Below are 13,662 nucleotides of genomic sequence, written 5' to 3'. Positions count from 1 at the left end.
TTTACAAAATATGAAGTAGTTTACTAAGCTTGAGACAAATACAGGTCATTGCGCTAAAGCTCATCACACAACGGTGACGGTGTTTAGCGTAAGAAACAGCTCTTCTTCATGATTTGCAACATGACTCGTATTATCGTACTGCACCAGACCCAGACCACATTGTTTCATATGATTCTTCTTCTGTTGGCGCGTAGCAAACTCTTGCTCACATTTAGGACATCGTTCTGCTTGTTTCTAAAAGAAGAAGATTGATGTGCATCAGATGTGCAATCGTATGTAAACTTTTGCAATAGCAAAATGTACCCGCTTTGCACGATACTGGCCCAGCAGTACGCCATCGATGGGTTTGACGCGCACATTCGTTTGCTGACCGTGCACCAAAAACATATGTTTGTTGTAAAAGTTATGATACTTGAAGTCACGGTTGCAGCAAATGTAGCTTTCTCTGTAAATGAGAGTGTGCGGTTAATTGTTGATCGCACTGATCGTTGATCGTTTCAGATACTAACCGATATGTAATGCAGAGATGGTTGTCTAGCTCCTCTTGCGTCACGTATGCCCCTAGACACACTCCACACTGTAGATCGTTCGGGGCCCGATGGTGCGCTTTGTGTTCCTGCAGTTTTGCATCCGTCTCGTACGATTGCAAACAGATATCACAGACAAAGTACGTTTGAATCTGTAGGATAATAATAGTTATGAGGTTATGGTGCGCTAGCTTGAATCCTTCGACTCACATTGTGCATCTTCTCCACGTGCATACGGAGCTTATCCTTACGCCGGTACGTCGTGTCGCAATGCTCGCATCGGTACTGCACACCCTCATGCAGTTCTTTGGTGTGGCGATTCAGATGCGTGTGGGATTTAAAGCTAAACCCACACGTGTTGCAGGTATGGGTGCGTTGGTTTGTGTGTGTCTTCATGTGCTGCGCTAGCGTCTGTTTCGTCCGAAACATCAGCGCACATTCCGGGCAGCTTACCTCGAATGCGTTCAGATGCAACCGTCGTACGTGCAGAAGCTTTTCCGCCTTCGTGTAATACTCGAGCGGACAATATTCACATTTGTACTGGCGCTCCGTTGCGTGCCGTTTGCGATGGTTTTCCAACACGAACTTTGTATCGAAAACCAATCCACAAGTATCGCACATATGGTCCCGATGCGAGAGCCTTTTGTGCTGCATGAGATCTTGTTTGGTGTCAAACTCTTCACCGCATCGCTTACAGCTGTGGCCGTTACGTTGCTCCCTAAAATAAGTAAAAATAAATACTGTTAGATACTGGTGGTATTTAGTTCTAGTTGATAATACTTCTGATGGTATTTCTTGTGTGGCTGAAATGCTGCAGCTTGTTTGCTCTGTCGATTACTGCATAACGTTGATTTCCTTGTAGTCATTTTCTGATCATTCTGCTCTAAGGAAACCACCTCAATCTGCTCGAATTCGGGTTTGATCTCCCACCCAGTTTCTTCACTTTCATTGCTGAACTCCTTCGTAGTTTCATCCGTTTTTACAGCAACAAATTCTTCTTCGTCTAGAAGTTCTAGATATTGGTTTTGTGCTTGGTTTTGCAGCACCACGAGTTCGTCACACCCAGTAAGTGTCAAGCTGTCTGGTGTGCAAGTATCTTCCTGCTTCAACTCTTGTTGGACCTTGCAATCGGTAAATTCATCCAAATAATCTTGAACGACAAGCTGATGTTTATCAGTAACTCTAAGATCACGCAGTACCATTAACAGTTCTGCATGACGTTCGTTGAAGAGATCCTCCAGATGTTCTGTTTGTCCTTTTTGCAATAACGCTAGGCTGAATACAAACTTCCCAATCAGTTTCATACGATTGCGGTACACAAGAAATTCGCTCAGTTCTTTGTAGCATGATTCACAAATACCGCACGGTGTAAGATGTTGACATTCCTACAAATACAAATCAACATATTAATGTACAGCTAGAGTTAGGAAAAAGGACGTGTACTTACCGGTGAAATCGGGAACATTAACTCATTTACAACATCTCTCAGTTCGAACCCATGACTAGGATCAACTGTATCCAAAGAAATCAAGAGAATTTCCGGTTGATACTGTAAACATATGTGACACACTTTTGGCAAGTGTTTTAACCGAAAACCAGTCATACCAAAAATGACCAATTTGCAGGTGAACACACGGCACGATTTATTATTTGAGGATTAAGTAGTTGTTTATCCGCTGCCACAAATGAAAGTGAAATCGCTTCTTTTGTCGACCAAAACATTGCGGTGACATTTGCGTAATGTCACTGTGTCGACTCTTTCAATTTTTTTGAATTTCAAATTTTACTAAAATACAAGAATGAAAATCAACTGAGTACACCTGGTCAGCGGCGGATCAAACGGTACGCGGAGTAGGCGGTCTCCTGGTATCGGCAATCTGAAAACAGCTGGTTTTGTATGGAATTTCGTACCAGTCGACGGAGAGTTTGAGCGAAATGCAGGATGATTTCCGTTTCTTTGATCTTCCTTACACTAGCGATCGCTCTCACGGGTTTGATAGTATGCAATGCAATAGGGATGGGCAAATTTATTCCACGTTGCAGGCGTTACCTCTTGAAAAACATGCTCTCCTGGTATCGGAAATCTGAAAACAGCTGGTTTGTATGGAATTTCGTTCCAGCCGACGTAATGTTTCAGCGAGATGAAGGATCCACCCGCAATGATGGTCCAAGGACAATCCGTACGAAAGATGTTTTGTGGATCGATCGATCGACGCGCGACAGGAACCGACTCTTGCACCGGGACTTTCATAGGAAAATTGGACAAATGTGGTTGCAGATCTGCTACGGTTTGTTGAGCACCAGCAAGATCTATCAACCCCTCGTACATTTTACACAAGCCGACCACCTCGCTGTACTGGTCGACACAGTTCTGCTGGAACAGTCACCCGGCACAAAGCATCAGAGAATGAGCGATATTCCGCCAGGATGTGCAATATGCGCCATATTCACGTGGAGTAATTTGATTGGATGAATTTTACTGCGCTTTTCGCTATCTCTCATTTCAAGGGCGTCAATGCCCCCGCTCCTTCATCGGTTTTAAAATTATAGGCCCCAACTATAATTCCGCCCTGGGCCTCCATGGGGATTGATCTTCCACTGCACCTGGCATAAGGTGCACTTTCACTGTTTGGAAAAGTAAATTTCTTAAAAGTAATGTACAATACAAAACAATAATTCATCGATAGCTATAAGCAATACGGCCTCACCGTTCTTGACACGCTTACAAATGAAAATTTCTCAAACATAAACTCAAGCCGAACTTTTGGCGAGAACCTTCAACGATGGCAGCATGGTTTATTGTACCACAATGATTTCCTACCAACGGTTCCCTGGATTTTCCATTTATGTAATACGATTGATTCTCTCTTCACGCGAGAATAAAATTCGCGGGCCTATGTTCCCCCACACGTTTTCGGTTATTGTATATTGGATTAATGCCAGATTAGGCTACAGTATGTATAGAAACAAATATCGGGCACAGCTGGCCCACTGCTGTTTAACCCTTGATAGCGTGAAGACGGCGGTTCAGATCCTCAAATTTCATTACTTTACGTATAAAAAAGTCCCCGTAACGATGCGACACCTTCGTATCGGCAATGTGGATCATGTCCTTGTCGATGTAAAAGTCCAACTCCGAACCAGACTGGAACTTGCCTTCCAGACCGCTGGAGCCCTTCGTCCACACGATGTTCTTCATCTTGTGCTTGAAGCACAGCAATCGGGTGAGCAGATTCTCCACCTTCTGCTTGTCCACCTCGTCTCGGGGCAGACGATCCATGAACGCGGCCAGCTTCATAATCGGCAGAGTCGTATACAGCTTCAGATACGAGCGAATGGTTGGCAACTCCTGCTGTTGTATAACTTCGTCCATGAACACGTTTATCTGATGTTCGAGCGCTTCCTTCACGTAGTCATCGATCGGTGCATCTGGTGGTGGTGGAACGGGCGACACGAACTTCGGACAGGCAAACACGAAGAAATTGCGGAACACATCCAAATCTCCGCACTGCATCTTGTACATGTTGTCGTGATAGTTCTTCTCGCGCAGCACCTGCTGGATGGATTCGTCGATGCATTGCGGATGCAGCACCAAACAGATGGCAAGCAGATGATACATCTGGTCCGTCTGCTTGTTGATCTGGTCGTTCTGGTACGAACGGGCACTGTATAGCTGCTTGGTACGTTGAATGTACAGCAGGATCGACGAGAACGTACGGATTGCGTCTGAGTAGCGACGCATCATCATGTACGCGAAACCGACATAATACGACGTGCTGATCTGGCACGAAGGAATGTGCGAGTACTGGCTCTTCTTGTGGATTTCAATCGGTTCCAGTACCTTAATTGCCTGATGATAATCACCGAGCAGCGAGTGCACACGCAGTAATCCCACCAAACTAAAGTATCCCAGCATCTTGTAGAACGAATGACGACCAAATTCACCCGCAACTGCTTCCGGGTCCTTTCCCGCAGCAGCCGCCTCCAGCTGATCCTTAATCTTGGACATCGATACAAGCGAGTGCAGCACGTTCAGGATGCACAGGATGTTCCACACCTTGCTGTTGTTGTTCATCAACATGTCCATCTCTTCGTCCGTCTTGTCCGTGAGACGGGCACGATATTGTGCAAAGTTTTGGAACTGATACACGAACTCGTCGATCAACTCCCACAGCCAGATGTCGGGCAATTCCAGCTGGACCGGTTCCTTCGACGGAAGGATGTAGTTGAAGAAGTTACAATAATTGTAGAACGAATTCAGTCGCTGCTCCAACGAAGGTCCGCCCTGGATGCGTGCGTGCAAGTGACGGTAGTACAGTTCCTTGTACAGGATCAGGAACAGATTGTCGTTGTCCACCAGATGGGCCACCTCTTCCTCGCTTGGCCAAGCTTTCTTCTCGAAGTGCTGCTCGCTCAGCTTCGGGAAGGTGTTTTCATACAAGTTCTGAATCTCATACACCACACCGTCCTTGATTACGGTGCAGAAGTACATCAGGAACTTTTTCACATCCTCGTGCATCGGAAAGTAGCCCCGTTCGTACATGCCATCATCCGGCATACCCATCTCGTAGCCGTACTCTTCGTAGCCCTACGGTATACAACAAAGTTAGGTTAGGAATGTTAGATAGCCAACAGTACTTTTGCTACGGCTGGCTGTTGCAAGAGAACTTGCTTTTCGGTGCTCTTTGCGATGATTTACTTACACCATCCCACGGTTCTTCGTTCGAATACATAATTGATGTTGTTGGGGTTTACTTGCAACACGAAATTGAAGATTTTCTCCACAAAACACCAGATCACACACCGAATGGAATTGATTCCTTCGAAGCAAGAAGGAAAAGTAGAAAACAGCAATACGCTGGCAGCTGTCAATTTCTTCCATCGACAGCCACCAACGTGCATAGAAAAAGGTGAGAAGTTTTGTTTGTTTTGTACATCTATAAATTTTACAACCAATGCAAAATAAAAGCAGAATTTCTAGCAAATATTGCTGAAGATATATGAATAATAATAGTTTTTGAATCTTTTAGGGACATTTTACTTTTTTGACAAGTTTAAAATAAAAACTGCATTACAAAAGACACTTCTATACATCTTGTTCCAAACAAAAAATACACAACAAATTGTGTTGAGGAAAAAGGGATTTTTCAGTATTTTTTGCATAAATAGGGCCACTGCAGAGCTTCATTTCGAATTCGTAGTACTAATTACCTACAATACAAGCCAATTCTCAGCCAAAATAGGCAGTTCAACGCGCAGTCCTACCATCGCCTCCACATTTTGAAACATCAGCTGAAGGTGCAAGTGTCATTTGAATTGCAGATGTTGTTAATTACACGCAGATCGTCTGTTTTTGCGTGAACAAATGCGCTTCAAAAGTGCGTAAATCGCTCAACGACCAACACACGCGACTTCCTGCCATTTGGCCAAATTCATTTCCTTCGCCCGCCGTAAACAAAGTGTTATAAATTCCCCTCGCTTTCGCATCCTGTTAATGCCGTGGTACAAACAAGTGATGTAAGTTCCGTCCCGCATCATGCGGAAACTTCGTTTGATTGAGTGGGCTTTTTTATTTTTGGAATGCAAAGAGGGCTGTATGAACACTGGACGGGTGAGCCTTGCTCTCCCACTCCCTGTATGAAGTGGCTGTGTTTATTTTTAAGTTCGTACTATTTCGCATGGCGCACCGCTAGATTCCTGCAGCAAAGGCAATGTTATTTGCACTTTCTTTTTTCGCTCTAAATTTCCCATTGCCGTCATCATCATCATCATCAGGCGACTAATCGACAAAGGGATTTATTCTTTTTTATTTCCATCTCGGTGCTACATATCAGAACGATACCGACGAACAACCGCAGGGACAGTACGCACAGATGGCAAACAAACGAAAACCAATCCACACACCATCTGCCGCCGGAGGTGTTGGTGGTAGTGGAGCGGCGGGAGGAAATGCTGCCCGTCCGCAGATGAACTTCCGCCAGGGGTTAAACGATACAACGGCTCGAAGCGAAGCTAAGGGCACCAGGCCAACCGCTACACCGACCTCGATAAGGGAAGTGCTCACAATGATGGTGCTGCACGTGTGCAAAAAGATCATTTTCTTCGACACCAGTCTTAAGGTCCCGCTGTATCTGGGTTCTTTGTTCATCGTGTCCCTCATTGGCGACTTTCTGCCCTACCCAAAGACTTATCTAGCGCGCACGGACAATCTGTTCAACGTGTATTTCGTTAAACTAGGCTGGGCATGGACGTTACTGTTCGCTTTTCCCTATCTGGCCATGACATCGATCACAATATGCTGCGGAGACAATCAGCGGCTACTGAGGAACCATCTGCCCCGACTCGGCATAGCGACCGTGTTTTGGTTCGTGTGGACAAAGCTGTTCAACATCATCGAATCGAGCTACGGCCGTTGCAGTGTGCGAGGATTCGATGCAAAAACGGCTTGCCTGAAGGCGGGCCACCTGTGGAATGGTTTCGACATTTCCGGCCACGCGTTCATCCTGATCTACTCTAGCCTGGTGCTGATGGAGGAGGCACGTCCCATTATTGGATGGGAAAGTATAAAGGATTTGCTGCGCAACGAGGAGCACAATCGCAACAACAACGATACATCACAATCGTCCAATCCGCTCAAAAACTTAAAGGACGAAGATCTGAAGGCACTGAAATACTTCTACAATCGCTTCACGCCCACCATTCGGTTGTTCTTCATCGGGATGACTATGTTACAACTGCTCTGGGATCTGATGCTCGTCGGTACGATGCTCTACCACCATCGGATGGTGGAGAAAGTGCTGAGTGGCATTATTGCCGTCGTAACGTGGTTCGTGACGTACCGTGCCTGGTACCCGATACCGACCGTACTGCCCGATCCCGTTGGAAAAGGTCTGTTCAACTACCAATCGATCAGCAAACCGGAAATTGGACTTCGGCGAAGGGCCAGTTTACTGCAGCACGGCGGTGGTTCATCGGCGACTGCTGGTGCGAATTTGAACAGCACGGCAGGTAGTAAAGAAATTCCCAAATTCATGGGAATGCCGCTGTACGCTGCTAGACAACCGTACAACCCTTCGGCGGCTGGTGCAAACATCGGTTCAAACGCATCCCCACTGGAAGGAGCGGGCAGTGGCGTGCAGGGATCATTCGTAAGTAGCCATCTGTATGGTTCGCGTGTAGGTAGCAGTGGGGGCATTAGCAGTAGCGGTGGTAGTAACTATAGCAACCCGGACTTTAACCATCCTTCGTACGCTCGCTATCGTAGTCGCTTTGAGCGCTTCGAGTCGTAGTATGTATAAATGTATGTGCGTGTGTGTGTATGTGCCGTTCATCAAATCCTTTTAGTTTTATGTTTGCAGGCCTGATAACATTGGTGATTGTAAATTGTAGGTAGTACAAGTACGGTTTGGCTGGGATAAAGTTATTTGGGGAATACGCTTTTACAGCAGCATGATGTACGATCGCCCGATCGTGTGTTGATGGCTGGGAATGGCAACAGGTGACGGGAGTGTTTTGTTTGCAGTAGGCATTTCATCTTGAATTTGCATTTCTATGCTGTACAGCAGGCCTGCTTGCGACGTACGGCGAAGGCGCATGAAAAATATTTCTCTACCTATACACTCTACCAATCCACCCCCTGTGTCTTTCCATTTTGCAGATCTAGTTTGCCGACAAAGCAAGTGCAATCATATCGGTACAGTTCACGATCGAGCAGCCAAATATCGAATTCACGACCGATCGAAAGGATCGAACTGGAACCGAAACTATATGTACAGAAGCGTCTGTAGCAGAACAGCGACAATGGACTGTTTTCGTATTTCCTAACAGCATGACAAATTGCTAAAAGAAATTACTTTTAATTAGCAGCGTCGGACGTATCAGTTAGGGGGACGACAGAATGAAAAACCACCACACGAAAAGCTCCCACAGATTTAGGTTTAACTTTATTGTGTTCTTTCGTTTAAACGCGTCTTTGGTGGTTTGTAGTTTAGTTTTACATTACATACTTATGAGGCAGACTTACACACGTTATTATTTATGTTGAATATTTCACTTTCTGTTATTTCTTAGCTGATGGTTGTGTTAACTTTATGTTTTCGTTGATATTATTGTTGCGCGTTTGTATTCTGTTGTAATTCTTCGAACGACCAAATACAAATAGGAAACTTTACTAAACTGAACGTTTACTATTTTATTCCACTGCTGTTGTTGTGTAGTATTAATAGTGTGATCCAACTATGCTCGGAATGTTTTTTTTAAACTGTATGCATGTCTGAATATTTAATGTATCACACATTTAATCTTCTATTTCATAATTTTTGTTTGATTTTAACGGTTCGCGATTGATGTTTGAAGTGAGCACGTGCGATAGGCTCACCGGTAAGCTAACTCGTGAGTCCTAGCTTATATATTTCGATTGCATTTTGTTGAAAACAATATCAGTACCTCGTACGAATAGTATTTATATTGCTTATAACATAAATATTATATATCTTTCCACTCGTCTAAATAGCTGATAGCTACTTTTTGGAACAGGCCAACTTTCGTTTTATTCCATTTACGATCGATACAGTACGATCACTGCGAACAAATTCTGTCTGAAGCCAGTAACATGTCGGATAAAGTTAATAGACCGGATGCAACGATTAATATCCTTTATGTAATCTGTAAACCAAAAAATCTAAAATCATGAACAGTGATGGGAAAGTGACACACTGTATAAAGCACTAGAACGCGAGATGGTTAATAGTACTAGCCAGCGGGGGATCAAACGGTAGACGGAGTAGGCGGTCGCCTAGGGCCTCGCCGTGTTGGGGGCCCCAAAAAATTTGTGCCGATTGTGCGATTTTTGAAAATTTTACAACAGAGTTAATTTATAGCAAAAACAATTAATTTAAAAGGTAAAAAATTGATCAAAAATATCTTCCTTGGTTATATAAAACATTTGTTTCTATGTGATAAATTAAATGCAGAGAAGAATATCGACTTTGTAACGTTAAAGTATAAACGAAATTGCACCAGGATTTCCGAATGTACCGTACCAGGAGAGCATCCACGGAAGAGGTAGCTCCTGGTACTACGCCGTAAGGTATGCAATGTTTATACACTAACTTTGCAACCAACTTGCAATGCAATGCGCCGTAAGGTATGCAATGTTTATGCACTAACTTTGCAACCAACTTGCAATGCAAGCTTGGTGCATGCAAGAAACTTGCATGTACCAGCCGAGCAAGATGGCGCATACGATTGCGCAAGATGGCGTTAGTGTATAAACATTGCATACCTTATGGCGTAGTACCAGGAGCTACCTCTTCCGTGGATGCTCTCCTGGTACTATACATTCGGAAATTGGTAGTTTTTGACGCAGTTTTGTGGTTTCGACCAAAATTGCTGTACTAGGTGCTACCTCTTCCGTGGTATGCTCTCCTGGTACTAAACATTCGGAAACTGGTAGTTTTCGAAGAAATTTTTCTCCACCAACGGGAAAGTTACTGTTTAAACATTGCATACCTTTCGGCGGTTTTCGACCAAAATTGCTGTACTAGGTGCTACCTCTTCCGTGGATGCTTTCCTGGTATCGGAAATCGGAAAACAGCTGGTTTAGAATGGAATTTCGTACCAGCCGACGGGAAGTTTGAGCGAGATGAAGGATGCTTTCCGTTTCATCCATGCTGATGTTGTTAAATCATGTTTGAAGTACACCTCCCTAACACCGATAATGCCGTAGCAAAATTATGAGCCCCCATTTAAAAATTCCGCCCTGGGTATCCAAGGGGATTGATCCTCCACTGGTACTAGCTCTTTTGTAGTATATTTTTGTTGGTATGAAAATGCCGTTTTTTAAACGATTTTGTCTCAAATGCTCAGGGATTTATACGAACGAAAAAGAAGGATAGTAACACTCTGGTACGATAAAAAGATGATGGTAGATACACATAAAGAATAATAATTTTCAAGTAAGTACAAAGGTTTTCCTTATGTTTTGTCGGAACAAACACAAAATGTTGTAGGCTAGGAACACGCTGAAAAGCTCACCACTGTGAAAAAAATGCCCACTCACTCGCCCAAGCAAATATTATCGCTTCAAAAGAGTAGAACTAATTAACACGGATGAGACAGCGGCCAGTCCGGCCTTATAAACCGGTGGCGTATTGATCCACACCGTACGCAAAATCGACACCTTCGACGGGAGCACACTTTGGAACGATTCGCGCTGACAAACTTTGGTAAAGAACCGCCCAATGTGGGGCCTTTTCCCTTCACCCCAGAAACGATCTTCCAGTCCGAGTACGTACAACCGGTGCAGCAACGTACCGAGACCGATGTCGACCAGTGTGAACGTATCCGTGCCGGTTAGCCAACACCGTTCGATGTCGATCGTGGTTAGATATTGTTCCACGCTGGTCAGAAAGTCGTCCAACGCTACCAAAAGCTTGCAGAAGTATTCTTCACTCGCAATGATGCTCCGTTTACGGTCGTGGAAATCAGCCTTTTTGAGCAGTACCTCCGCAAAGGCCGGATACTCGGTTGCGTACGCACGTAGCCGCTGGGCAAGCGTTTCCTCCCGGGCAAGGATCGTTTGACGTACGGGCAACACGAACGGAAACTTGGGACTGCCCACGTGCTGGGGATGAAGAAACGATCCGATCGTTATTACACCGATCGGTAAGCTTTCGATCGTCTGCCGAAACCCAACAATCAGTTTATCCGTTCCGATTGGCATCCGGAGGGGTTTGTCTAGAATTATAGAGCGATCATCATTAATGTTGATGTTAGAGGTGTAAACCTTCTTTCCGAACTCACTTTTGGGATAGTTTTCCTCCAGATAGTCCAGTATGCGGGTAGAGCCAGGCACGATCAATAAACCATTCTGCAACACCGGTAACTCGGCACGCGGATTCAGCTCGAGAAACCATTCGGAAAAGTGTTCATCATTCGTTACATCGATATCATACTTGGTGAACCGGATCCCTTTCTCGTGCAGAGCCTGTAGAACCTGCGTGAAAAATGTAGAACCAACCACAACATTGAAGTTGAAGTTCATCATCGTCGTTTCGCCTTGTATGATCTTGATTCACAATTGTATTCTGAATTCTTATCCGGTAATGAATTAGAATTACATTATCTTATCAATATACTCATGATAACTGGGGTAGTAGCAGTGCGGATGGAGTAACGCACCGTTATGAATGCAATGGTATAAATGGAATGATCAGCTGATATGGCTAGAACACATGAAGCTAGATAAACCTATTCCACACCCAACCGTACGATCCGGTGATGCATGACCGGTAACTTTTAACTCTTCACATGTACGCATATGGAGCACATGACTGTTTTAAATGCCCGTACAAACATTACCAGCACACAGCATGACAAATCCCAAGGTTAAGTACAATGCCCATTCGGTGACAAATTGAATGCTTGTTTTATCCACCTTCAGAGCTGTACAAATTAACATTGTGCAGTAGAAGAACAAGATCGTATCGTGCCATCTCAACACTCATTACGCAATGATGGTAGGAGGCGGAAAGCCGATGCGTCCAACGATGATAAAATGAAAGATAAATAGTGATGGTGCCATCATTGCGACCAGGCAGTGTCTTCGACTTTTGTACAGATGCTGTAAGACAGTTTTATAAAAACACGAAATCTCACTATATGGCTACACATTTTTAAAGGAAAGATCTCCTTTTCTAAACGCACACTGTGGAAATGATGGAACTGTTAAGTAGGGAACTACACCGAAAGCCTAACATACCTTGAGACAGTAGTAGCTATATTGGTTGCAGTACAATATTAAACCGTCTCCATTCGCTACACTCGGCCGTTTAAATCGTTTTTCGAACATTTTGCTAGTTTAAAATAGTCCTTTACGTCGTTATCGTCACTCACTACCGGAAGATCCGCACAAAAGAAAAAGGGCTCATACAGGATGCGGGGCGGCCTACACTTACACGGGCTGCGTTCACAAAACGACAAATGCACTCACGCTCACAGAACACTTTTTTTCCTGCACCAGATCACATGCCGTTTTTCATCTCCACCGTCGTCGTCGATCGCACTTGATCATTGGGCAGTGGCCGCTGCCGCGCGAGTGGCTATAAACGGCTGGATACACAGGCACGTTTAATGCGCGATAAGTAACTGTGGGCGAGTGGCGCTAACTACCATCTGATTACCGTGCGCTTTTACCACCTACTGGACCAGCTGATGTGGCCATCATAGCGTCACGATGATGCGCGATGCGTAAAGTTTTTCGTTTTTGTTGCTCATTTACGCTTCACCGCCATCGAGAATGCAGACTAAACTGGATCGCTTTTAAAGGCCGCGGAACGGGATGTGTTTTTTTTAAACGTTACATTTTTTTTGGTATAAATTACTTTATTTGTAAGTAATTGCTGATATTAGATTTCATCCATAATACTTGCTCTCACTGTGATCATGTGCAGCATGCATTAACAGCTAGCTATCCTATTTCTCTCTTCATCGACGGTGGTCGTAATGAAGCTTTTCAAAGTACACTGAAACGATCATGTGTTTGTGATAAACTAGGCAGCTAAGGGGGCTGCTGCTGGGTCCCCGATTTAGGCAAATCTAGTTCTTATCTCTAAAAAAGTATGTGAATGATCGCCCATTTCAAATGTTCTACGAACTATCAACCAAAACCGAACATTCCCATTCATTTCTTTCAATTCTTTTCGGGCCAGTGTTTCCTGAGGTATCAGTGTCCATAATTTCCATTTGTGTTGTTTTTATCACTTTTTGAAGACGAAACCAGCTATTGCTACCCATTGCTACCGCTTACACGTCTGCATGAACGATCATTTCGCGCGATCACAGCATCCTCCTACTACTGCGCCGTTTTTCCATTCACATATTACGCTTTTCCAACAGGGTACCACCTCGAAGCGTCGGAAAATGCTGGACAACAGACATCATCCCTCTGGCTGATAAAACTTCGGCCACGTGGATCCACGTGGGTAAACTGTTTGCTAACGCACCGAGAAGAAATATAAAGAGCTACGGTTATATTTTTGTGACTCACTATTAAACAAAATACCTTTTAATAAATTCTTCTACTAAAAATAAATTATTTCTTTCCGCAACTACTATACCAAATGAGAACATGATT

General features: G+C 44.3%; 4 protein-coding genes across 7 annotated transcripts; 1 reads left to right on the top strand and 3 right to left on the bottom strand.

The window, feature by feature from the left end:
* Positions 1-54: 54 nt before the first annotated feature.
* On the bottom strand, positions 55-2,157 carry LOC128302977 (zinc finger protein 141-like). The gene is made up of 6 exons (XM_053039827.1): positions 1,975-2,157; positions 1,308-1,912; positions 738-1,245; positions 510-679; positions 304-445; positions 55-234 (listed from the first exon to the last, which is right to left on the bottom strand). The coding sequence occupies exons 1-6, from the start codon at positions 2,128-2,130 to the stop codon at positions 64-66; spliced, it is 1,752 nt and encodes a 583-aa protein (XP_052895787.1). The 5' UTR covers positions 2,131-2,157; the 3' UTR covers positions 55-63.
* A 1,131-nt stretch (positions 2,158-3,288) lies between these two features.
* Positions 3,289-5,350, bottom strand: LOC128305698 (eukaryotic translation initiation factor 3 subunit L). Its single transcript, XM_053043276.1, has 2 exons — positions 5,231-5,350; positions 3,289-5,115 (listed from the first exon to the last, which is right to left on the bottom strand). The coding sequence occupies exons 1-2, from the start codon at positions 5,258-5,260 to the stop codon at positions 3,526-3,528; spliced, it is 1,620 nt and encodes a 539-aa protein (XP_052899236.1). The 5' UTR covers positions 5,261-5,350; the 3' UTR covers positions 3,289-3,525.
* Positions 5,351-5,860: 510 nt separating this feature from the next.
* On the top strand, positions 5,861-13,541 carry LOC128300450 (acyl-coenzyme A diphosphatase FITM2). Of its 3 annotated transcripts, none has more exons than XM_053036509.1 (3): positions 5,861-6,044; positions 6,362-7,675; positions 13,425-13,541. In XM_053036509.1, exons 2-3 carry the CDS (start codon positions 6,401-6,403, stop codon positions 13,479-13,481), a joined length of 1,332 nt encoding a protein of 443 aa, XP_052892469.1. In that variant the 5' UTR covers positions 5,861-6,044; positions 6,362-6,400; the 3' UTR covers positions 13,482-13,541. The 3 variants fall into 3 exon arrangements, with proteins under 3 accessions (XP_052892469.1, XP_052892470.1, XP_052892468.1); XM_053036510.1 differs by lacking the exon at positions 13,425-13,541 and adding an exon at positions 8,185-8,701; XM_053036508.1 differs by lacking the exon at positions 13,425-13,541 and having other exon boundaries at positions 6,362-8,701.
* LOC128300451 (ganglioside-induced differentiation-associated protein 1) lies at positions 10,352-12,516 on the bottom strand. 2 transcript variants are annotated; one of them, XM_053036512.1, is made up of 3 exons: positions 12,289-12,516; positions 11,331-11,523; positions 10,352-11,264 (listed from the first exon to the last, which is right to left on the bottom strand). In XM_053036512.1, exons 1-3 carry the CDS (start codon positions 12,376-12,378, stop codon positions 10,603-10,605), a joined length of 945 nt encoding a protein of 314 aa, XP_052892472.1. In that variant the 5' UTR covers positions 12,379-12,516; the 3' UTR covers positions 10,352-10,602. The 2 variants fall into 2 exon arrangements, with proteins under 2 accessions (XP_052892472.1, XP_052892471.1); XM_053036511.1 differs by having other exon boundaries at positions 10,352-11,523.
* Positions 13,542-13,662: the final 121 nt, after the last annotated feature.

This window comes from Anopheles moucheti, chromosome 3, assembly GCF_943734755.1.
Source record: "Anopheles moucheti chromosome 3, idAnoMoucSN_F20_07, whole genome shotgun sequence".
Classification (NCBI taxonomy): domain Eukaryota; kingdom Metazoa; phylum Arthropoda; class Insecta; order Diptera; family Culicidae; genus Anopheles; species Anopheles moucheti.
Note: the sequence above shows the minus strand (reverse complement) of the source record. Positions and strands in the feature narration are given on the sequence as shown.